Consider the following 26,633-nt stretch of genomic DNA (forward strand, 5'->3'; position numbering starts at 1 on the left):
TCTAGAATATTTGTTCATGAGATTGCCTTTTAAGTTGTGTTAGCGAATTTTAGTAGTGTAAATATTGCGCGTCACCATAAAATGGCTCCATAAACTATGATAAAATCGACATATAGACTTTATTAATAAAAGATACACTCACTTCCACGTTGAACAACAGAAGCATAGCCTGATAGCCAGACAGCAATTATGGCTCGGAACTTATGCCAAAACTGGTGCTGAAATGTCTTGATAAACTGAATATCTTAGGCCAGAACTCTCAGGCTCTATGCGATTCAGGCACATAGGAACTACTGGGAGCGATATGTCAGAAATATTAGCCAGGAGAAGGGTGGCCTCCGTATTTATAGGCCTAGAGCCGCTTTGTGGCCTCGCTTATTTAGGAAGTAGAGGAAAGAAAAAGAAGATCAAAGTGGGACAATCTACGGGGCTTATCGCATTCAACTTAAACCGATTTAAAGATTGTATGGAATTAAATAAGAATAATTTTAGAATATAGACATTTAGGAATTTTAAGAGAATATTTTAGATTACATCAACATCTTGATAATCTAGCAATACAGGTATATTCCACTACAACTTACAGGTTCTGTAGGGAGGAAGATAAAGCCACCAAATCTGTCAGGTCGCAGTGTTAAGTTCCCTCACAATGGGTTGGCAACTAAGTAATTGCGGATTTCACTCATAGACGGCTTCAGTTGAATTTTTAGGTTGCAGACGTAGTACAAATGTAAGACACATTTTGCTATTTGGTAGTTGGCAATTCAGCTGTCAATCAGTAAAAAAAAGGTTTTTGATCGGTTGCGCAGTTTTTGTTTGGCATTCGTTGAAAAATGTAAAATCAAAAGGAACATTTTCGTCTTATATTGCCTTTTTATTTCCGCAAAGGGAAAACCGCATCGCAAGCTCATAAAAAGATATATGCAGTTTATGGTGACGAGACCTTAAAAGAACGTCAGTGTCAAAACTGGTTTGCCAATTTCGTTCTGGTGATTTTTCACTCAAAGATGAAAAAAGCTTTGGTGGTCCAGTTGAAGTTGATGACGCCCTAATCAAAGCAATAATCGATTGAGATCGTCACAGTACAATACGTGGTATTGCAGAGAAGCTTCATGTAACACATACATGCATTGAAAATCACTTTAACAACTTGGCTATGTTCAAAAACTCGATACATGGGCTTCTCACGAACTGAAAGAAACGCATTTAACGCAAGGTATTAACAGCTGCGATTTGCTAAAGAAACGTAGTGAAAATGATCCATTTTTAAAATGACTTATAACTGGCGAACTGGTGATGCAAAATGGGTTGTTTATCAAAATATCAACCGGGAAAGATAGCGGAGCAGGCCAGGTGAACCAACTCAAACAACATCAAAACCTGATATTCATCAAAAGAAGGTTTTGTTATCAGTTTGGTAAGATTACAAAGGAATTATCTACTTTGAATTCTTTCCACCCTGATGTCTACATTCACCAAGTAACGAAGTTAAACAATGCAGTTTAAGAAAAGCGACCCGAATTGGCAAATCGAAAAAGTATTGTATTCCATCATGACAATGTAAGGCCACACACATCTTTGGCCACTCGGCAAAAGTTATTGAAGCTTGGGAGGCTTTGCCACATCCATCGAATAGTCCTGACCTTGCACCATCTGATTACTTTTTGTTTCGATCTTTACAAAACTCCTTGAATGGTAAAAATATCAATAATGATAATGATGTCAAATCGTATCTGAATCAGTTTTTTGCTAATAAAAACCAGAAGTTTTACGAACATGGGATTATGATTCTGCCTGAAAGATGGCGAAAGGTCATTGAACAATATGCACAATATATTATATAATAAATTTATTTAGTTCCATGAAAAAATTGTCTTTGATTTTCTAAAAGAAATTCGCAATTACTTAGTTGCCAACCCATTATATCTAAGTAAGTATGTAGGTATTTATAAGTAGGAGGCTTAAACATTCCAAAGCTTTCGACGAGGACCCACTGTATTTCAGTCAGAGGAACTGGTAATTTTAGCCGAGAGGACAAGCAAGGACTGTACCAAGTTGAGTGGAACCGGCTTAAAATTGTTGGTGGTTAATGGATGGAATAAAACTACTGAGGCATAATACCGACTAAGTGTGGATGACAGAGAAACGCCCCAGCGTTTTTTATTGGAGTATTCGTTCTTTACTAGGCTTAGGTAGATTTTCTCTAATAAATATGAAGCTGATCCTATTACTGTCAGGAATACGAGAGCCAATGATATTTCAACCCACTGATGGGAATGTAAAGGTACTATGAGCTCTTCATTAAAATAAACTCATTGTAATGTCATTTGGTCCCTTTCAGCAAAAGGTAGCAGCTCCTTCTGAATCAATTTATCTATTAATAATAGCAAGCTATTCTTAGTAGGCGAGGCAGAAAGTAACGGGTGATACATATCTGTACAATTGTATATTTAAGACCACTTCTTAACCCAATGCGATCCCTGCCTTACTGCTTGGCAGCCCAGATGCGGGGGAGTCTGTTTGCCGGTAGATTAAGGCAACGTACAATAAAAGTCATGTGGGTATAGGTATATCGAAAAACTGCGGTAAAAATCCTTTTCTAGGTGGAACATATAGTTTGGCGTGTTTGGAGGTAGAAAAATTAATTTTTTTAGAAAGAGTCGCAGAAGTTTCTCTGCTGGCTCATATCTATTAACACCCCAGATCGGAGCACCGTAGCATATTATCGACCTTATTCAAAATTTTTTGGAATTATTTATCCAGGGTTGCTTATGCATTTCAGCCACATGGCATTTATTGCAAATTTTGTCTCAGAAAGTTGTTTATCCAAGTGTTTTATGTAACTAAGTGCATAGTTTAACATAATATCAAGATATTTATATTCAATGGCAATACTACCGTACGGCCAAAGACAGCCACCGGGGATTCTAATATAAGCTAACGCAATATTTCACATGACCTAATCAAAATATGATGGTAAACTAACACTCTACACGCGCAACCACAAAGGTATTGACGAAATCCAGAGCAGTGATGGGCATTCCCGTGGAAAACCTCTACTACCCGTGAGAAACCTCTAGTACCGGTCACGTTGCAAGCACGCGGGCTTTGCTTTTCATCTTATCATTAGAATTAAACTAATTTGTAAGTTCAGTTGTAAATGATTTAGCAACCAATAAAGACCGGTCTCATCTGGAACATTTTTTTTTGTTAAACACCGCAGACAGGTAGTTTAACTTATATTCTCTGTAAGCCATAACTGCAGATTTAAACAGATTTACGTTTAGTCCTTATTGCGTACAAAAAACGTATAGATCATCAATCAGTTTTTGAAGATCTATCGGAGAATAGGTATGCAAGCAAAAGAATATCGTCAGTGTACAGCAGTAGTTTGAGCGCATTATCAGCAACTCTAATACCGTATTGAAAAGTGGTACTTAGGTCATTAATAGAGATCGGATTTTTATGCAAATTGAATATTTTATTATGATGAGTTTCTCCCTAGGTGCGAACTTATGCACTGCATAAGAGTCCGATGTCTAGTCATTAAGATACAAGGAAAAAACATTTTCTTATCTATTATTCTATTAATCTATTTTATTGTTCAATTATCTATAATTAGATTAACAGTTAGGAACACGTTTCAAAGTTATAACTAATGTTCATAGTGTAATATTTTATTGTTCAATTATCTATAATTAGATTAACAGTTAGGAACACGTTTCAAAGTTATAACTAATGTGCATAGTGTAATATACGAATAAGGGATGGGCAAATACGTATTTCCAAACTGAGATAGAGTGAAAACAAACTTTGTTTTCGAGTATATCATTTATTATGATAGGTTAGGTTAGGTTAGCCTGGTTGGCAATAAGCCGCGCATAGACCTTTTGGTCCCTAGCGATACCAGATGGAGACCGACCTCTATGAATACCTGAAGTAGACATCATGTAGGATGTCAGCGCTTTTAGCGAATCTAAGTAGGGCTGGGAGCTCCGCTTTAGAGACGTCTTCCAGACCCTCAAACAGTGGGGCTCCCAGGCATTTTAGTCGCGTTTTTAGTAATGCCGGACAAGCGCACAGAAGGTGTTCTAGAGTCTCTCCAACATCCTCTCTGCATTTCCTGCATTTGTCCGTGTTAGCAATCCCTATCTTGTACGCATATGCAGCAAGTAGATTGTGGCCTGTTAGCATACCTATGATAGTTCTGCATTCCTTTCGCGAGAGCGTAAGTACGAATGGAGTCAGTTTTTTGTCGTTAGTTCTACACATGACTTTTGCTGTTTTGCATGTGGTCAAGTTAGTCCACCTAGCTTCCACTTGCCTTTTCATGTGGTCGTCCATTTCGTTGTATATTGTGTTTAGCGGTTTTGGTATGTCGTTCTCTTGTTCAAATGGTAGCCTCACAGCACTTTTTGCTATACCATCTACTATTTCGTTCCCCATAATGCCTTTGTGACCAGGTATCCAGTAGATATGCAGCCTATTGTTTCCGGCTAGCCTTTCTATGGCCTCCCTGCTCCGTCGAACATTTTTGGACTTAATACAATATGAGCTTATTGCTCTTATTGCTGCTTGACTATCTACGTATATATTAATTGTTGAGTTCTTTCTTGTTCTGGAGTAGGCTAGCTCCGCGGCCTTCCCCACAGCAAAAACTTCCGCTTGGAAAATACTGCTGTGGTCTGGCAGCTTGATAGGCTGTCTTATTCCTAGTTTTGAGCAGTAAATACCCGCTCCCACTCCGTCTGGAGTTTTCGAGCCGTCTGTATAGATGTTAAAAGTTCTATGGCCAGGCTTCATGCCTTTGTGCCATCCCTCCTCTTCAATTGTAGTGCGAAACCTTATCTCCCAATTAAAGTATGGAGTCATGTAGTCCGTGCCACGTGAGCTCCACTTTCCTATTGAGCTGTGACCGAAGGTTCTGTAGGTGAATACCCCCGCAGCCATTAGCCTCCTCGCGGATTTCGCTGCCAGGTTTTCCGCCATGAGGTCAATAGGTGGCATGCTGAGTATCTTTTCCAGCGCCGCCGTTGGAGTGGTCTTCATCGCTCCTGTTATGCACAGAGCAGCGAGGCGTTGAATCCTTTCTAGCGGCATTAACTATGTCAGTTTTTTTGTCGCAGTCCACCATACTAAGGTTCCATACAGCAATATCGGTCTGACTACTGCTGTGTAGCACCAATGCGTCAGAGAGGGTGATAGACCCCAAGTAACGCCCAGCATTCTTTTACATGCGTACAATGCATTACTGGCCTTCTTTACCCTCTCCTCAACGTTGTGCTTCCACAGCAATTTGCTGTCCAGTATTACTCCGAGGTACCTCGCATAGTCTTTGAGAAGTAGTTCGTTATTGCCCAGCTTCGGTAGGTTCCACGCCGGAACTTTGTACTTCCTGGTAAAAAGTACCATGTCCGTTTTTCCGGCGTTTATCCCTAGCCCTGCGCGAGATGTCCATTGGTGTATCGTTTTGAGAGTGTTGTTCATCACATTACTGATGGTGTCCAGGTACTTTCCCGTAACTACTATAGCTATGTCATCGGCATATGCCACTAGTTTAGGTGCCCCTCCGTCAAGTTTCTTAAGAATTTCATTTGTTACAAGTAACCATAATAGCGGTGATAGTACCCCACCTTGCGGAGTACCTCTACATGCATATTTGGTGACGCTCGCATCGTTCCACTCCGCTTTTATCTTTCTGCTGGCTAATAGCTGCCCTATCCATAGATAAACCGCGGGTTGCACATTAAGAGACTCAATGCTGTTTAAAATAGCATCTTTTGTCACGCTTTAAATAAGCGATGAAAAAAAAATGTCGATGAGATGGACCACAGATGTGTTATTGAGTTAAGATTCGAGCTAGGAAATGACCAGTTGAAAGTTGGATATTTAGTATGAAATTGGTTATCAAGAATACTTGATTCCAGTGGAAAACAATCAATTTCTCGAAGGTAACTACAACAACAGCTATATGCAATACTGCAATCATTTTCGTGGAAACGAAGTAAAGGGTTTTCCAATAAGAGGTGTTATTTTGATATAAAAAAAAAATATTTTTTTTAATATGAATGATCGGATGATTATTTCATTATAAAGGGGAAGGTATGCCGTTAATAGTGGAAAATAACATCAGACAAATGACCACCGCGACCACGCTTACAGGACAATATCGTTTTCATGAAATTTTCCATAACCGAATTGCAAAGTGGCTGCCCTATGTCCTCGATAGCCTCACGAATTCTATCTTTTAGGTCTTTAATCGATCCTGGGCTGTTGGCGTAGACCTTCTCTTTCAAGTGGCCCCAAATAAAAAAGGCACAAGGTGTTAAATCACAAGACCTCGGTGGCCAATTGTGATCACCTCTTCAAGAGATAACACGGTCCGGAAACTTTTCCCGTAAAAGATCAATGGTTTCGTTGCTTGTGTTGAACGTAGCGCCATCTTGTTATTCAGATCAATACCATCAATTCTGGCCATAAAAAATCGTTAATCATCTCTCGAAAGCGCAATCATATTCAAAATTACACCTGTTTTTGGAAAACCCTTTAAGTCAACATGGTTCATCTACACTCTTCTTCTTATTCTTAGCATCACAGTCCTTGGTGAACCATTGCTTTATTCACAACCTTGCGTCATCTGCCTCTATCTAAGGCTACCTCCTTCCAACGCCGCTCGTTTAACTTTTCAAGTTCAGCTTTCATGCCTTCGAGACATCTCTTTCTGGGGCGTCCTCTTCTTCTAAACACGTGTTCGAGCTATCCTACCCTCTGAGATCTTATAAATCTTATCACAGTTTCGGTTTTTGCCAACAGTTCCAGCTCATGATTATATTATATCTAATTCGATAAGTAACGTCTTGCAGTCTTACAGGTCCATATACTTTTCGCAATATTTTTCGTCTTCAAATACCATTAGCTAATTAATGTCAGTAGTTTTTAGCATCCATAGTTCGCAAGCACGAGGAGTATCAAGGTTTTGTATATCCTGAAATTTTGGTCGCGAAATAATAACTCAGACTGAAGCAACTTCAAATTAGAAAAGTAAGACTTATTTGCTGCTAAAACTCTGTTAATGACATGTCAAAATATCAGCCAATATATTTTGATTCCCACTTAGGAAATTCTTCTACACTCTCGAATGCATAGTATTCGATTGGCAGGTCATCATGCCTTAAACCGGAGCTGGATTGGACCATAAATTTCGTTTTCTCTGTGTTAATTCTTAGCCCAGTATTTCGTATTATTTATTCTAGTATTAGTAAGTATATCATCTGCATATGCACAAAGCTGGAGCAGTCTCCCTGTTTAACTCCCGATATAAGCGGAAATGACTCTGAGCGCTCTCCTTGCGTCATAATTGAAAGCTCAATTAGCTTTAGCGAGATACCTATAGACTGCAGCAAAAATCTAATTTGCCTTCTACAGTCTGTGTCAGAAAAAAGGAACAGCGATTATTCATGAAGTATATTATAAAAGATATATATTTACATTTTTTTTTTACATGAAACTATGTACCAAACTACGAGTCGCAATTACTCTTCTTCGTTGTCGAGTATAGCCTGACATGTTCTTCATGCTTTGAACCAGCATTTCTGCGTAGCTCGTCGACAAACACGACTAGATTTTGCCCACTTGACGTACGAGTTGCTTTCAATCATGGACTGGCCTTCCGGCAAGATGCGTTTTCATAGTTCCCGCAATTACTCTTCTTCGTTGTCGAGTATAGCCTGACATGTTCTTCATGCTTTGAACCAGCATTTCTGCGTAGCTCGTCGACAAACACGACTAGATTTTGCCCACTTGACGTACGAGTTGCTTTCAATCATGGACTGGCCTTCCGGCAAGATGCGTTTTCATAGTTCCCCAGACGTCTAAGGACTGGAAAGGCCAGTCCAATACTGTGACACCATTTTTTTGATTTGTTGTTTCTCAATATGTTTTTCTGAGAGCAGTGATTTGTGGGGCGGTAGAATATGTTCGCGTCCTTCAGTCGACGTTCGATGGTGTTGATACTCACATCTATTCTCTTTTTAGCAAGAACTGATCGTATTTGGCGTAGTCACAAAGAAGGGTCCGCTTAAAAAGTTGGACGATCACTTTATCCTCCGTCACTCGCTTCAAGCCGCGCTCGGAAAAGTCATCAACATTTTTGTACACCTTATACCACATTACAGCCGCGGCGTAAGATAATTTCGGCCCTTCGATTGCGTGCATAAAAATACCGCTTCAAAACGCTCACGTACTACTCACTCATTTTTATTTGGTTACATTTATGGGAAAGTTTCGAACGACACTAACCTGAATTAGCACTGACGTCGTAGCCCGTGAGTGGGACTATTACGCAGCAAAAAGCAGAACGAAATATATCTTGAAGTTAAAAGAAAAACCGGTTCTTTTCTTCTGACACAGACTGTATCTATGCTGTCGAATGCTTGTTTGAAGTCCTCGAATAAGTAAGCAGTAGACGTCAACATCATATTCGTAATGCTTCTCGAAAGTTTGTGTCGCTATGAAACCTTGATCTTTTGTAGACCAGTTGGCTCCAAAACCATCTTAGTAATCATCCGGAATTCGCCCGGAATATTTGCGTATTTTTTCATAAAGAATATTTGTAAATATTTTATACGCAGCGTTTAATATCGAGATATCCCGAAAAATGCAGAAGTTGGCTGTATTCCCTTTTTCCTCTATACTCTGCGCCTACCCAACTCATAGCAATCCCTACCCCGTCGAGATCAGCATGCAAGTAGGCAACACGTCCTTAGTGACCCAAAAAGTAGTAAAATTCTTAGGTATTCAACTTGACTTCAGGCTTACATACTTTCTGGGCCCAGATACGGCATGCGGCTACCAAAGCAGCCAAGGTCACTGGTATGCTAAGTGGATTAATGGCAAATATCGGTGGGCCAACACAGAGCAAAAGAAAGCTAATTATGGCGGATACAAGCTCAATTCTCCTGTACGGCAGCGAAAAATGGGGTCATAGGGAAACAAAGCGAAGCCGCACAGATAGAGACGCAAGAAGACGAGTCTATAGCATGAAAGCCGGCTACAAATATGGTGGACCAAGACGTGGGTGAATAGAATTGGTCCTTTATGGATGCCGTTCTGGGCCCTCCCGAAGTAATATAGAAAGCAGTTCCGGGAAGGATGTGTCCCCAGAAGGGGAGGAGGGATAATTTTAGTGACCACACCACACGACGGTCGCTGTAAGTGCGAAGGCATCCGGAACCCTACCTCACCCAACAAAAAAAAACAAACCTTGCCCCGTTGGCGCATTGTTTTGCGACTGCGCTGAAATAGCCAAAATACACCTTAGTATATTAGCTGTCATTCCAAAGCGGAAATGGAATGTAAAAGTTAAGGAAACTGAACCAGAAGCTAGCGCATTTCCTACAGGGTATGGGTCTCTTCAAAAACATTATTTGTATATGTGACAGTTCATATCATTGAATTCGCTTTGGTTGAAATGTATACAAATTGAACAACAGAAAAGATTTTCGGTGTTGGGCGAGCAGTTTAGTGTCTCATGAGCGACGGCGAAACTATTCAAACTTGCACAAAAAGTCTATCCCTAATATGTCAGCGACACGACGGCTATACAAAGTGCTAGTCTCGCATCCTAATGTGCCCAAGGCGGCGTTGGAGTTGCTCCAGCAGCGTGGTTGCGAGACAATAGTGTGTGAAAGTGTGCCGCCATCGCGCGTCGAAATATTACGCAAACTGCCGGGTGTGGACGCGATTTTCTGGGCGCACTATCAGTCGCTTGACGGAGAAATACTCGATGCGGCAGGCAGCCAATTGAAAGTGGTGTCGACCATGTCATCGGGCATTGACTATGTGGACATGGCAGAATTTAAGCGACGCCAAATGCCACTGGGTCACACGCCAGGCATTGTAAGGAATTCTGTTGCCGACTTAGCCGTGGGTTTAATGGTATCTGCAGCGCGTCATTTTCATGCTGGGCGGCAGGAGATCGAGAAGTGAGTTAAAATGTAAACAATAGTAAATGTGACAGAATATTTAGAGGTGACACCAAAATGTTTTGATTTGTATTTGCGGGGCGTGTGAAGCGAACAGCTGATATAACAGTGACTATGAAACATTTTGTTGCTGGATGAAGCTTTGAAAGCTTACTTTGGACTTGCCAACTTTGCAATTGCAGCGCTGTTAAATATTCTCGCTATATTTATGTTGCTCTTTTTGCTTGCTTTTTCATCTCTTAATTCAGATCTCTTTGGCGCACTGAGCAAATTAACTGGATGATGGGACAAGAGGTGCGTGGTTCGGTGGTAGGCTTTCTCGGATTTGGTGGTATTGGTCAGACGATTGCGAAGCGATTGCAAGGTTGGGAGGCGGCCAAAATGATATACCATACACGCACGCAACGCGAAAATCCCTTTGGGGCGATTCACGTGCCATTTGAGCAGCTGCTGCGAGAAAGTGATTTCTTGATTGTCGCTTGTCCGCTGACTGCGGAGACGCGCGAAAAATTCAATGCCGCTGCTTTTAAACAAATGAAGTCGAATTGCGTGTTTGTGAATGTGGGTAGGGGAGGTGAGTGTTTGAGCGGAAATTAATATTTTTTTTTTAATTGTTGTGAAAATAAGAAAAAATACTTGTACTAAAAAGTTTTTTTGTTTGTTTATAAAAAATACAGGCATAGTTGATCAACCCGCTCTCGTTGATGCTTTGAAATGTGGTGAGATTGCTGCCGCGGGCTTGGATGTGATGACGCCGGAACCACTGCCAGCAGACCATCCACTACTGAAATTGCCAAATTGTGGTAAGACTTTTGAAAATAAAATAAAATGAAATACCATATATGAGGTGAGGCTGTTATGTAATCAGACGGACGCACTAAACCACTTACATCTGCAACACCGGCGAATATTTAGTTTCATTATTTAACGCAGTGCCGCAAGCCTTTTTCTGTCAACTTTTTCAGACATTGGACTTATCGAATGGTCCATGTAACTGGTAGCTACGGCGGACATATGCCGGATATCGTATTCAAAAAATAAATGCCATGAAATAAGCTACCAGAGAACAGTAAAAAAATTAATTCATTTTATCGTTCTAAGTTCTCAAGCTCTTCAATCAAAAACGCGATACTTATTTCGCTGAGATATTAGGCTTCTTTCAGCCTAAACTCAACAGGGGTCGTTCAAAATACCTGCTAAAACTTCACAGAGCGAATACAAGATCTTTGATAGGTGTTTTAACCGGCCCATGCCTAATAAGTAATCTCACCAGAATTTTGGGAGTTCCATACTGCGGTTATTGTAGAAGCTGCTTTAATACAGAAGAAGAGGAAACATTAAGACACCTCCTTTGTGAGTGAGAAGGATTAGCTAAAATAAGACTTTGCACGCTTGGTAGCGCATTTTTAACAAATGTAGCGGATACATCGCATTTAAAACTAACGAAGCTATAAAAACCACAGGGTGATTCAAAAGGCATCCCATAGTGTAAGGAAGAAGTTGCAGTGGTATCACAATGGACCTACGACAGGTCTGGAGTGTGTCACTTTATGATACTGATAACGGCATAGGGAGATATAAAGTAACTGGCGGTATTCAACAAGGCTCGGTGCTTGGCCCAACACTGTGGTTTGTGTCCTCGAGCTTTCTGAAGATGCTACCCTCATTGGGTACGCGGACGACAATGCGTTGGTGGTAGTAAAAAAGCTTCTGGACGTGCTGCAAACTTTATGCAATGATGCAATTGTAAGAATCAGAAGATGGCTTGGAAATGTGAAGTTAGAGTTAGAGCAACTCAAAAAACTGAAATCGTCTTGTGTCACGACGGGTACGTGAAGAGTTAGTGATTACGGTAGCTGACTATGGGATAAGGTCGCAGCCATATATAAAATACCTGGGAGTACTCATTGCCGCGAAAATAACGTTTAAGCATCATTTACAGGCAGTCAATGAAAAATCCGTAAGAATAAGTAACACGTTATATAGACTAATGCGGGATATTGGCAGCCCCCGCGCAAGTATACGGAAACTCCAGTTAACAGTGACGAGCTCAGTGATTCTATACCCAGCACCAATCTGGGCAACACGAAGGCATCGCACTTCGTACACATACGAAACTTAACGCCTTGAGAGTAGCCATTGCCTATCGCACTGTCTCAGACGACGCAATCCATGTGATAACGTGAATGGTGCCTATCGACCTTCTCGCGATTGAGATGTATGTGTTACATAGTACCATTAGGCAGAGACCATCGAGCGCGGCTAAGAAAGAAGAAAGGCTGCGAGTAATTGAAGAATGGCAGATACGGCGGGAGCAATCCGAGATAGGTAGACCTTTGAACTGATTCGAAGAATTTTGTTTCACGCAGCTGCTTACTGCTGGATATGGGTACTTCAAAGTATACCTACACAGGTTCCATCTTGAGAACAACTCGTACTGCCCGTAGTGCCCCGAAGAATAAGAAACGGCGAGGCATATCTTGTTTCAATGCAGGCGGTTCATTAATGAGCGAAATATGCTTGAGAGAGCGTTTGATGAGAACATAAGTGAGATAATCATGAAGAACCTTCAATACGCGGAATATGCTCGGAGAACAAAAAAACAAGTATGTGACATTGGCAGCCACTACTCCTACCTACATATCGAGGCCTCTATCGCGTTATCGTACCATGCCTTTCTATATATCATAAGATATGGATCTCTGGAGTCATCTAGCGGAAAACATTCAGAACTTTTTACAATACTTTATTAATCTCGATTTTTTTTTTACCTTCTATAAAGACTGCCCTGCCTCGATTGTTCTGCATTTCTTTGTTAATTCCATTATTCTAAAGACACTTCAACAATTTTTTGCAGTCGTCATCCCCCATCTGGGCACCCAAACGATGCAGACAACAACTGAGATGGGCCTAACAGCTGCCAAAAATATACTTAACGCGCTCGAGGGTAAACCGATGATCTGTCCTGCGTACTAAATGCCTCTATACATACATACACACACATGTGTATGTATGTATGTGTGAATATACAATAATTTGCATTTGTTGTCACTGTTATTAGCAATTAAAAAGTTTATTACACTGTTTGCATTTTATTCGCTTGTGTCGTTATTTTCACCAGCTTGAAAAGGTAAAAATGCCTTGTCCCACTCATCGCGCTGCAATGCTTTCAAATACCTCCGCCTCTGTTCCAAAACCTTATCCAACAATTCGGGTTCGTACTTTTGCGCCACCTCCAAGGCCCGACGCCAATTGTGCATGCGCAAGCAGAGTGCAACAGCTTCGGGGTATTTTTTGTTATGCAGTAAAATAGTCTCTGCTTCGACTAGACGTCCGAGCATTAGCGAATTTTCCGCCATTTGCTCAGGGCTGGCGGTGGACAATTCCTAGAGAAAATAAGTTGCATAAATGCATAAATAATTATAAGTAGAATATTTTTTCCACTTCAAACCTTGATGTGCTGCAAGTAGCTGACCTTGTCGATCTGCAGCGCCGCCGAATAAGCCTCCTCGCTAATCTGTAATTGATTTTTGCGCGTTGCGATTGCTGCCAGAGTAGCCCAGAGGTTGCCGTTCTGGGCTAGACGACAAATTTTCAAGGCCTGCTGCCACTGGCCCTCCATCAGCGTGCGATGCAAAATCTCACAATAGATATTCACATTGACGGGTAGCAGTGCACCAGCGCAACGGAAGGTGACAATGGCATCCTCAAACGACTCCAATGAGATGTTTTTTCCGAATTCCCTACAGACAATTTTTTCTTACAATCTTTCTTTAAAGTCTTCACATTTGCATTGAACGCCTAACTCTACTCACGTCGCATCCACAGTGACCGTTGTTAGTGCAATCAATGTTGGATCGGCAGCTCCCTCGCCCGGACAGTACCATATGCTGTAACAGGTGTCGTGCACGCCCACCAATATGTTTGTTTCACTAGCCCACATAACGGTTGTTAGCTGTGTGCCAATTTTGTAAATTTCACCACCATTCGAATTGCGTCCGTTAATGCTGCGGTCTGTGTTGCCACTGCCATTGCTGCCGACCGCTGCCACAGCATTTAAACCACTTACGCCACCTACACCACCACCACCACCTCCTGCACCGCTACCACTTCCATTTAAATTACGCGTCTCTGTGATATACAATTCGCGATTGTTATCGATTAGCACGACATACTGATCGTCGATTGTGCCTGCGCGACATGCCGAGATCTCGGAAATTTGGGTTTTTGCACGTAACGAATGCGGATCGTATTGACGTGAGGCGCCTGGCACAAGGTCGAAGATGTGGAGCACTTCGTTGAAATGGAAAAAAGGTCTATGCTATGAGGAAGGAATCATTTTGAATGGGAAAACTCACCTGTGTTATCCGAATTATCGCGTATAGCCAGCACATCCAGTCCCAGCGATACTCCGCGCCAGGTAAGTAATGGTATTTGTGCTTGTAGACCTGGATAGCGCGGATTTAAATGTAGGCGTCCACTGTAGGTGTAGACCCAAATCGAAGTGGCATCTAAGACCATGAAAAATCTGAAATGGGTACATACGGAGGATGCCATAAAAGGTGTAGGAAACACATTAATATCTGCATAGATTCAAACTCATAAGAATGGAGTGAAGCACAAAACAATCGCAAGAAATCCTTTCCTTAAGTAGACCATGGCGCTACTTAAGCACTTATACATACATGATTTATCATTATAGAGAGATACTAGAGGATCGAGACATTCTCTAGCAAAAGAAAAACAAAATTCAGTTACTTTTTCCTCTACAAGAACCAACTCCAGAGGAAAATTGCCCTGCAAGACATTCATGGTTGGACAGCTACCTGTGTAATCTTGTCCTTCCAGTAAAATCTTCTAAAACCTTGACAATAAAAATATTTCCGGTGAATACAAGGTGATCAGATTGGAGGTACTTTTTCCAATAGGGTTCTTTGACAGATCACGAGTGACTACTGTCAAACTAAGTACTACACACCTTATAATATCAGTAGTTGGGCTCTTGGAAAACTCGCCGAGGATCCGCATTTTGGGACCCGAGTTGTGTTCAGCGATGATTCCCATTTTTGGCTTAATGCCTACGTCAAGAGTCAAGAGGCAAAATTGTAATATTTAATCTGAAGAGCAACCCGAAGTCATTCAAGAACAGCCATTACACCATTTGGTGCGGCCTATGAGCTGGAGCAATCATCGACCCATATTTCTTCAAAGACGAGGTTGGTGCCAATGCAACAGAGAATGGCGAACGCTATCGCGCCATGATAAATGACTTTTTTATGCCGGAAATTGAAACCCCTGATCTCCACAACATTTGGTTCGAACAAGACGGCGTTAATTGCCATACAGCCCTTGAAAAAATGGATTCACTAAGTCCTCATTTCGATGAACAATTTAACTCTTACTTCAGACCAGTGGATTGGTCACCAAGATCGTATACTATCACCTTTGGACTTTTATTTGCGAGGGTATGTAAAGTCTAATGGTTATGGAACCAGCTTGAATTGAGGCATTGTCCTCCGAAGTCCTCTAGCGAGTCATTCAAAATTCGTGTTTACCGATGACCCAATTACTGCGAAGTTGCAGCCAACATTTGGAAAGGAATTATCTTTAAAAAATAAATGTTACGAATGGTTTTACACAAAAATAATAAAGAATACCCGACAAATTTGACTTTTCGTTGTTTTATATCAATTTAAAATCCGATGCCTATAAATTGATCATCCTTTACATAACTGATATATAATTACAGGGAGATACTAGAGAGGACTCGAGTTGATATCAAGCAAAAGTGGAGCAATAGTCAGATATCAGATAATCTCTACAAGAAACAAGTCTAGGAGGAATCACCCTCCTAGGCGTGCAGGCCTCCCCATCCACCTCGTAATCCTATTCATTCAGTAAAATCTTCTAGAACCTGTACAAAAAAACATTTTTAAATAGTTAACATACTTCTAATAAGATGGCATGAGAGCCGTAGTACCCAACTCTTTACTTTTAATTCATCTCCGTTATTTTAGATATTTGAAGCACCATAATTTTCTTCAGCTCAGAGGAGGCGTTTGGTTTAGCGGTGGGCGAAGGCAAAACTTGATGATAGTTTCCTGCCAGCAACACAAATAGAGTTTTGAACATACGTCAGTTACTGAAGTTCGGGTCACTCTTGTCGGTTATAACATCGAGGTGGTGTTCTACTTTGGTGGGTAAATACCACCAAGAATATCAGTCATGAGATAAAGCGAAGAATAACTTTTCTCACCATACACAAATGCCAAACACAAAGAAATAGAACGAAGGGTGAAGCTTAGTACGTGTTCTTCTAAGAGATGCTACTAACTAAACATAACCTCGACACGCACCAGTAGTGCATACTTGTATTTTGGACTCCTCTCTTCTTATCCAGCCTCAAAACCACATTCTAAAAGTCATGTTTTAAGCTCCGACCTTCAATTAGGCACCTAAGGTAGGCTAAGGAAAGCAAGGACGCCCGTTAATAAAAGGAAAAAATCAACTTTACTCGTAGATGTCTGCTCTTGATAGGAATAATCGCTAAACAGAAAAAGTATTACGAAGTCTGTAGTTGCCGGCCCGAAATTCTGCAAACGGTAGTAGAGCCATGGGAGAGGAGGACGTAAAATAAAGAGACTTTTGCCATCTTGCGATACCTCTCTAGTGTTTAGGTAAGGTTGGTATGGTTGCCCAAGGAATGAGCACACTTGTACGAAGAAAAAACGGATTCATCGTTTGTGATATCATTTTGAAGGAGGTCGGGGAAAGAGAAAGACCGATGGGATGCCTCTCCCTGCGGGGAGAGGTGGGGCTCGGACGGTTAGGAGGGTGGGTTTATAGTGTGTGGATTACGAACGATGTCTGTGCTGCGTTTGCGTCAACCGCTTTGTGCTGCTAATTAAATGAGTCAGATTTTTAACGTCAACGCCAGCTATATCAGCAGGCGTAGCAAGGAAGTGAAAGCAGCTAGGTTAGGTTAGGTTATGGTGGTAATCGGTCTGCACGACCAACTCACTTAGACCTTACAGGTCCGTTGTGATACCACTGTGCTACACGGGAACCTCATTTATCTTCCTTCGTGGAACCATTTCGTGGCTCTTATGAAGCGTAGTATTGATGCCAACCCCACGGCAGACAGTTCTGTAAGAGAATTAAAAAAGTATTTACCTAGACAACCTGCTCTGATTTTAGCTAGGGCTGGACAATTGCAAAGGAAGTGCTCAACTGTTTCTTCCTCTTCCTCATCTCTACAACTTCTGCAATATTCATGGGAGAAAACTCCTAGTCTCGAGGAATGCCTGCCAAATAGCCAGTGACCGGTTAAACAAGCCACGACCTTCGAGATATTGTCTCTTGAGAGACTAAGCAATTCCTTTGTTCTTTTCTTGTTTATTTGCGGCCATAGTAGCCTAGCTGTTAGACACGTATCTTCATTTCTCCATGACCTATTGGTCTCTTGGATAAAGTGGTTTTTTATTATTAGTTTATTCGTGGCCATGGGTATTCCGATGGTACTTTTATCACTCAGCAGTTGGAGAGCGGTACCCTTTCTGGCTAGCTCATCTGCTTTACAGTTTCCCTCAATATCTCTATGTTCCGGAACCCAAATAAGGCTGACCTTGAATACGTCACTAATGTCATTTAGAGCTGCCCGGCATTCCTGTGCAACCTTCGATCTTAGTAAAGCCGCATTCATTGATTTGATGGCCGCCTGGCTATCCGAGAATATATTTATAATCGTTTTTGTTACGGCGTGCGTATTTAGGTATGTAGCCACTTCTTTTATAGCTAGTACCTCTGCCTGATAGACGCTGCAGTAGTCTGGTAGTCGAACGGATAGTTCCAGTCCTAATTCCTTCGAGAAAACTCCGTAGCCAACCTTATCGTCTAGCTTGGAGCCATCTGTATAAAAGTTTAATTCCCCCCTTCTCCATGGCCTTGTTGTATGCCCCTCCCTTCTTGACGGTATACTCGTATTGAAGAGCCTTGCAAAGGTGAATCTAGTGAAAGCAGCTAAGGAGAAGGTGCTGAGATGTTCCACCTCATCCTCCATGCACCCAGCGCAAAAAGGACTTGAGGTAATTACAAGTTTCACAGCATGCATTCCTCGCGCATAGTGACCTGTGAGAAAACCCACGAGATTCGAGAGCTGATATTTTGCCTATATTTTCAGGAGCAGACCGCAGGTAGTCAGGGAATCCCAATCACCTCACATGTCCCTTGTCTGCCCAGCTCATCCGCCTCACAGTTTCACACAATGTCGCTGTGACCAGGAACCCAGATGAGGCTTATGTCAAAGAATTTGGACGCAATCGAAAGTGAGGTCAGGCATTCCCTGACCAGTTTTGAATGGACCTCTCTACTGTTTATTTTTAGCCCAAAAAAGATTAAGCTCAGCAGGAAAGTAGTCGACGAGGCTGCCGTTAGTAGTTGCCGAAGAAGAGAAAGGCTGCTTAGAACTAAAAGACATGCACTGCTGATCGTTACGAACATCGCCTGGGCCGTTACAGCTTCAATCAAGAAAAAAGAGGGAGATCTATGAAATATATCTCTAGTATCCAATTACCATATCGTCCACTTAGTATAACAATAGCCTATGTGCTCATAGGCTATTATTTTTTTTTTTGCATTTTTGGATTCTCCATCGTCGATTCTATATGTGGTCAAAATTTTGTCAAATTCTAGTTCCACAAAGTGGGTCGAAACGTCAGTCAAAAAATAATAAATATTTACAGACATAACGAGATTTGAGTGAGAGCTACTTTCGACAAAAAGTTTGAAATTCATTTTCTCAAAACATCAAAAAATTTATAGGCTATTTTAATACTAAAGGGACGATATCTCTCTTTAGCTTTATCCGTCCTACTTCCACAATTTTCAACGATACAAAAATATTCACACTCACTTTTTCCCCACCTCGATTACGCGCACATCCGTCCTGCCATCAATAATAATCGGCGTATTGATATACTTTTCATTGTAGATGTGTAATTGATTCGATGTGGCCACAATTAAGTGACCATAACCCAAGCCAAAATTAATGACACGCTCAGGAAAGTCCAAAACATCGCTGCTACTATTCGAAATGTCCTGCAATAGTATAGTTTTGCGGCCTGTAGTTGTAGCCTTCAGATTACGTGAGACCAACTGCCGATCAACAATATAACCAACAACGAGATTGCCGGTGGAGGTGCCACAAGCCACCTGTGTGCCATCCGAGGACCAGGACATAGTGTAGAAAGAGCCAACCACAGGTTCGCTGAAGCGAGTGCTGCTATAGGACCACTATGAAATAGAGAGGGAGAAAAGGGAGACTTAAATATCAAAGTTTGGGTTTTATATTTTTGTCTATCCTTACTAAATATTTTAAAATACTACTTACACCAGCGCTGGAGCACAGCTTTAGCATATTGAAAGAGCCCACCAAGAGCACATCTTTTTCAGAGTTGAAGCATACTGAAGTGATTGCATATTCCTCTGCAGAGCTGGTGAACAAATTAGCGCCTTGTGTATCCCAAATTTTGAAGCGAAAATCTTCACCGCCCGAGGCGATAATATTCGAATGTGTAGACCAAGTGAGTGAGAGTACGAGACCATCATGGGCGCGCCACTGTAAAAGATATAAAGATATAAGACTTTGCCTCTAAAAATTTTAGCTTCATATAATCGTGGGCGGAACGAACAAATGTCCAGCAATATACTATTTATCCATATTCAACTTTAAAGTCAACTGTCCAAACTTACCCTCGTCAACTTGCTATTCGCCGCCAGCGGTTTGATGGACATATAACAACCCTGGCTGAAAACAATTGAGGTGGAATTGGGTGCCCAACGCGCACAACTGATTGGTTCATCGCTTTGTATGACTGTGGAGCGTAACATGCCGGAGCGTGACCAGATTTTTATAACGCCATCCTCACCAGCTAAAGGCATTGGAGAGTAAATAATGCAAAGAAATTAAAAAACTAATTTCAAACGAAAGTTGTGTTTACCCGTCAATAGTCCAGCGCCATCTGGGCTCCAACGTCCTGTACTAATCGCTGCGCTATGTGCGGCAATATTTCGCTCTACCCGCGCGCTTTTATTCAGAATGATAAAGCGACCATCGTTACTGCAGATGAGTAGCGTATCACTACCTTTGCCACCGCCACTGTTACGTCCACCCAAAAGTAGCCAATGCAAATCGGTTGGTATGAAATCATCGGGTAACTTGGCCACTTCTACCATATCGCGAGTGACAACACTCCATTTGTAGATCTGGTGGTCATCGCTTTTGGAAAGAAAAAAAAAATTGTTAAAACAATATCGAATATAGAATATTGAAAACGAGCTGAGTAGTGATTAAGTGCATATAAAGGGTTATTCAATAGGTGCACTCGAATTTTGACGGTCTATAACGGGCATCCTAGCTACAGCTAGCAAATTTGGTGGGAATAATTTTTTATTTTAGAATTTAATCTTGGAATGTTGAACGCTAATATTGTAAATGCAGAAAAATTGCAAAAATATCCTTTTTAAGTCAATGCTGTAATCGTCGGGTCTTCTCTGCCTGTTCTTATATCTGCATTGAAAAAAATATAGCACATATATCTACTTTAATTTTAATATTTTTTTATGAATAAAAACCAACGAAAACCATATAAATCCAAGTTTTAAATTAAATTATAAAAAAATTCAACAAATTTTTGTCAAAACTTTAAACTTTTTTACTAAAAATATTAAAAATTTTCTGGATATGCAGTTTTATAGTCCATTTACAATTTTACTGTAACAAAGTGCAAGTTACAACTCACTACAAAGTACCGTTGATTTTTGACAATTTTTTTTCGCTGAGGTGTCACACCTTTTCTCCCATACAAAGTACTCGAATTTTTTTTATATGGAAGAAAAAGTCTACTCTCCCTCTCTCAATCTTTGCCTTGTTTCCATTTAGGGTCGGCCTTCCTTGTCGTTATGCGCCAGGTTCCTCTGTCCTGCATCGTCACATCAGCAAGGTGCTGCTTTCTTATCTCCCTTTGTATTGTATTTAGATATGTATAGTAGGTCGATTGTGGTATTCCTCTAGTTCTTGTTGGTTCAATTATGTTCAGGCAGAGTTTGACGATGTGGTCTTTGTCTGCCCTCATTACGTGTCCATATCATCTTAGCCTGCCTTCTTTCATTTTCTCCGAGATTAGTGCAATTTTCATAGTTTCTCGTACCTTGATGTTTTTCACTTTGCCCCCGCGCGCGTTATTTCTGTTACACCCACCGAATCATTTTTTCATTTCCGCCACGTGCATCTTCTGGTTGTGCTTAGTTTGCTTTGCCCTTACTGGTCTCACACAGATTATGTGCACCTTTCCCGGAACCGTTAATTGCATTTTCCTGTCACATTAGACGCCTGTCAGCTTGAACCACGCCGCATTATCTTTATGTGCTACATCTTCGTCCATGAAATAATATCCTTCAGTTTAAGAGCACGAATTTTACTCGTTCTTATGACATTGGATCCCAGAGAACGTAGCCTTGCACCAGCAAATGCAAGACACTCACAGCAAAAATACTCTGCGTTATGCGCCTCCTTTAGGCAAGACAGGCAAATCGGGTCCTCAATGATTCCAATGGTGGTCATATAACCAATGTATTATGTCCTGCAATTATACCAACCATCAACCAATATCGGCAATTTCATTTCCTTGCGACCGTATTGTCCTGGACCCCATATATGTACAAGATTATTTTGTATTGAAATGGAATTAAGCTTCTTCTTACATTCTTCAACAATCTGTGAGGTTCGCTTTACGTTCTCCAGTGCCTTTAATGCATCCTGATTGTCACTAAAGACTCCAGTCTATTTCCCGTCGATCCTAGGTATGTGAAACTTGTTGGCTGTCAATTAATACAATTGGCCTCTCGTTGGTCTGTTTCCTCTTTGTCAAATGGTAGGTATAGGTATTCGGTTTTCTTTACATTTATGCGCATTCAGTTGTTTGTCAATATTTCATTCCAAGTGTTAAGCTTTTTCTCCAGGATAGAGAATTAATGAAGCCAATTAAGACTATATCGTCCGCGTAAAAGATATTCTATGGTCGTTTGTCTTGAGCTTTAGCTGTCAGATGATCCATAACAATGTTAAAAATCAACAGGCTGAGTGCTGAACCTTGGTGTCCACCTCCCATCCATGGGAGCCAGGTGTACATAATTGCATGATGGTTTCATGGTACATGTCTTGAATCATTTTCATGTATTGTTCTGGTATTATTTTGGCTCGTAAGGATAGCCACACTAATTGCCTAAATACCCTATCGAAGGCCTTCTCTAGATCTACAAAAACCATATGCAGAATTTTCTTTCTACTTTCTCCGCTGGTACTCTAATTGCCTGTATCGCGTCTGCTGCTGACTTTATGGCTCCAAATCCGCATTGGTTTGGTATTATTTCTGAAGAAAAAGTCTATTACTGTGAACAAAAAAAATTTTCAGAAATCACTGGTATTTTGTAGCCACTTCAAACTTGCAGTTTTATAGTCCATTAATTTTTGCTATAATGAAACGTTGGTCTCAATAGGCTAAAAATTCAATTTAATTTAAAAAAATGTTTACTGTTGTTAAAAAAATTTCACTATTGGATGTTTTCGCCCATATAGAAAAATATTCTAGTATATTGAATATATAATTCTTCTCCTTTTAATCCTTTTTTCCACTAACTTTCTTCATTTGCTTTTCCATATTCACCTACCTCACAAAATAGATTTCCTCATTGCTACTCCAATCCACGCAGCTCAGCGGTGATATGTTGGTTTTCTCATTATTTCCTGTATCTTTATGTCCACTTGCACTTCTTTGTGTTGCCGAATTCTGCAGCCGGTAATCCACATTATTATGCACGGCGGTTCGCTTGCAAATATAAGTTTTTAGACGCATCTCTAAAATATTGTGGTAAATTCTAATGAAACTTTTCACAAACTAAATTTTCTTCAGCGGCTTTTGTTTGTGTTGTCGCGTGGCGTTGCCATGGTAAGTTGGATTCCGTTTCGCGGACAACAAACAACCCTTAGCGCGTTGACTCGACCACCTGTTGAGTGGGGTGTTTGTGGAGAAACTACATTACACTAGTATGGCTTACTAAGTGGCCGCTGTAGCCGAGTGATTTATGTGTGACTAACAATGGGTTGGTTTAGAGTTCGAAGCACACTTTTAATAGGCAATAGCAATCTTCCGAGTGTATTAATGGGATTCGAAAAGCTTCTCATGAAACGCCATATGATGTTCAGAGACGGCTAGAAATTGTAGGCTCTGCCATTTGGTGAGAAAAATTAAGACCGCCGTGCGAGCTCTTTCCCTAAAATAAGCCTTAAAAAAGTTGTTCGTCAGGTACTTTTAAATCTTAAGTTTGAAATTTGGTTTTTTGGGGGAAACTAAGGGAAGTTAAAGAGTAAAGAGCGCAGCGAATAAAGATCCAGCGGTTTTGTTGGCTGCGTCATGTCGTCCGAATGGATGCAAGCTTTCCGGCTCTGAAAGTATTCGATGCAGAACCACTGGTGGAAGTGGGAAGAAGGGAGCCCTCCTCTGCGTTGGAAACATCAGGTGGAGAAGGCCCTGGTTTCACTTGGTTTTTCTAACTGACGCTGGTTAGCACGAGAAAGAAAGCACTGGTGCACTTTGAGCGGTTATCACGCCAATCAAGAAGAAGAAGAACGAGATTCTAGAACTATTTTCAATTATACAAGTATTAAGTTTTTCAGATTCGATTCATACATTTTTAACAAGTATAAAATGGCAATCTTGTCGGCTGACACAACTCTAAGGGAAAAATTCTCCGCACCCCAGATCCTGGTGAGTTTTCAGCTACACGGCACGTTTATAGGATACATCTTATCAGCTAACACTTTCTATAGACGTACAGGCTAGGAACCAACTGTTTTATTAGAGTCTTAGAAATGCACAAATTTGGCTAATTGGCTCGGCATAAGTGAACAATTAATACCTTCATTTCCAAAATTCATAAAAACTCAGATATGCGCCTCTTCATTCATAATTGTGTAACCATAACATAAAAATTACAGTTATAAGCAAAAAGGAGTGTTGTTGTTTTTGTATTTCTACCAATATTTTTCCAATGACGTGAACGACTATTTAACAATTAAAATGCGTCAAAGTTACTGTTTGTGGGAAGCAACAACTTCAGAGAAAGTGTTAGAAAAGAAAAAGCATTTCATCACAAGTCAAGCATTCATATACGAGTGTAGGCATGTATTAGTGTAAGCACATATATAAATAAAAATGTATACATACTTATTTGTATATATCCAAACAAGTGCCACTTAAGCCTATTGGAAAAGAGACCAACAATTTCTAGCCACTGTTAATTATAGTTAACAGCAAATAGAGGTGTTCGAAAAATTGTGATTATGTACCTATATATTGGGTAATCTGAAATGTTCAATATAAATTTGTACTTGAATGTTTCTTGAAATACATGTAAAAATATCACATCGACGACCAACGTAGCCGAAAAAATTGGTGCATGACTATCATTCGACAGGGCTCCGGCATGAAACACCACAAGATAGAAAACGTTTTTTCTAATAACGGTCGGTCTCTCGTCGCAAACCTCCCAGTACAATTCCGTCAAGAAAAACCTCTTCATGAAAAGCCATGTGCCTTTCGGAGATGGCATAAAACTGTAGGGGTCGCTCCATTTGTGGAAGATAATCAAAGCGCCCATCACAAATAGGTGAAGGTGATAGGGTAATATAATAAAAATATAAAACATATATAAAAAAATTAAAAAAACAATATAAAAAATATAAAAAAATAAAAAAAATATACAAAAGAATAACCAGAACTAAAAGAAAATACTAGTAAAATAAAAAAATATAAAAGAAATATTAATAATTAATAATATTAATAAAAACATTTTTCTAATAGCGGTCGCCCCTCGTCAGGCAATGGCAAACCTCCGAGTGTATTTCTGCCATGAAAAAGCTCCTCATAAAAATATCTGCCGTTCGGAGTCGGGTTGAAACTGTAGGTCCCTCCATTTGTGGAACAATATCAAGACGCACACCACAAATAGGAGGAGGAGCTCGGCCAAACACCTAACAGAAGTGTACGCGCCAATTATTTATTTTTTTATTTAAAAGAACATTTTTTTTTAGTAAAAAAAAATAACAAAAATATATAAAAAACAAAAAAAATATAAACATTTATGAAAAACGCAAGAAAAATGAAAAAAATGAAAAAATATATAAAAAATTAAAAAATAAAAGAATATTAACAAAATAAGAAAGAAATAAAGGAAAATAAAAAATTAAAAAAAAATTATGCAAAAATATATAAAAAAAATAACGAAAATAAAAAAAAAATTTAATAAAATCAAAAATAAATAAAACAAATATAAAAGATTTAAAAATATATATAAAAAATATAATAATATTAAAAAAAATGAATAAAATAAAAAATACATAAAACAAATATAAATATATATATATATGCATATTAAATGTAAAACAATATTAAAAATAAAAACGATAAAATAAATATAAAAAAATTAAAAAAAAACCAAAAAAAAAAATTAAAAAAATTTATAATTTTTTATTTTAATATATAAAAAACTTTGACAAAATTGCTTACCGCACTTTTAAGACTATCCAATATTAATGGGCATACTTCAATTACACCCAAATAGTTACTTACACCCTCTTAGACACTGTACAGTAAACAAATGAATGTCCTAATTTAGGGTTGTCAAAGGTGACATGTGCCATAAATTAACAATAGCACGGAAACAAAGGGCCACTAAAAGTCTACATACTTAAAGCTTGAAGTGTTTCCACATTTTCTTATATGCATCTAAAATATAACATAAAAACAGTTCCTGCCTAAATATAATATAATTGTAGCCCAGCTACCTGCTTCAATCGTCCTAAATCGATGTCATGTCGATGCGACAAGCCAACACACTTTAGGAAATTCTTCACGGAAATACCTTACAGAATATTAAGGGTGGAAAGCCAGCGCCCTCTAATTATGCTGCTTTGCTTTTGTTAACAACTTAAAATAATTACCCTGCTAGCGCACTATACTAACCACTTTTTCTTAAGCATTTTATTTGTAAATACCAAATGGAAAAATACGAATAATGCTATTTATAGCTATCGAAAGTCTTCTATCAAACAGACACTATGAAGATTGTAAGAAGTGAAGTTCAATGACTACGTTTATTAGCCCAGCTGCAATGGATGAAAACAAGGTAAGTAGCAGACGATCGAAAAAATTTACCTGGACGACAATGCACGTAATGCGGCAGTCATTGACAATATGCTTACGTGTATTTTTTAATATGGATGTGAAGTGATTTATACTTTCATAAACTTATAGAAAGCAAATGAGGTAAAAATCCTTAGTACGAAGAATTTCATGTAATATTTCAATCAAAATTTTGTAAAATAATATACAAAAGTATACCTTAGAAATAAAACTTACTAGTTTACGTAGCTATTTTATAAAGTTCTTTATTTGAAGTAAAATTTTTTCGTTGTGATTTTGCTTTAAAACCTTGTTCAGATGTTTGATTCGAAAACGATTTCTGCGTTTGAAAAACAACATTTGTTTACTGCTAATCGTGTTTCCGTTAATCTCATTTTTCAAAAGTTTTTTA

General features: G+C 39.7%; 2 protein-coding genes across 2 annotated transcripts; one reads left to right on the plus strand and one right to left on the minus strand.

The window, feature by feature from the left end:
- The first annotated feature begins 9,493 nt into the window (after positions 1-9,493).
- On the plus strand, positions 9,494-13,078 carry LOC129248592 (glyoxylate reductase/hydroxypyruvate reductase). Its single transcript, XM_054888208.1, has 4 exons — positions 9,494-9,983; positions 10,232-10,557; positions 10,661-10,786; positions 12,841-13,078. Exons 1-4 carry the CDS (start codon positions 9,580-9,582, stop codon positions 12,957-12,959), a joined length of 975 nt encoding a protein of 324 aa, XP_054744183.1. The 5' UTR covers positions 9,494-9,579; the 3' UTR covers positions 12,960-13,078.
- Positions 13,043-22,894, minus strand: LOC129248591 (intraflagellar transport protein 80 homolog). The gene is made up of 9 exons (XM_054888207.1): positions 22,710-22,894; positions 19,982-20,259; positions 19,734-19,912; positions 19,372-19,599; positions 18,895-19,274; positions 14,342-14,511; positions 13,799-14,276; positions 13,435-13,726; positions 13,043-13,369 (listed from the first exon to the last, which is right to left on the minus strand). The coding sequence occupies exons 1-9, from the start codon at positions 22,892-22,894 to the stop codon at positions 13,076-13,078; spliced, it is 2,484 nt and encodes an 827-aa protein (XP_054744182.1). The 3' UTR covers positions 13,043-13,075.
- Between the last annotated feature and the right edge of the window lie 3,739 nt (positions 22,895-26,633).

This window comes from Anastrepha obliqua, chromosome 5 (assembly GCF_027943255.1).
Source record: "Anastrepha obliqua isolate idAnaObli1 chromosome 5, idAnaObli1_1.0, whole genome shotgun sequence".
Classification (NCBI taxonomy): domain Eukaryota; kingdom Metazoa; phylum Arthropoda; class Insecta; order Diptera; family Tephritidae; genus Anastrepha; species Anastrepha obliqua.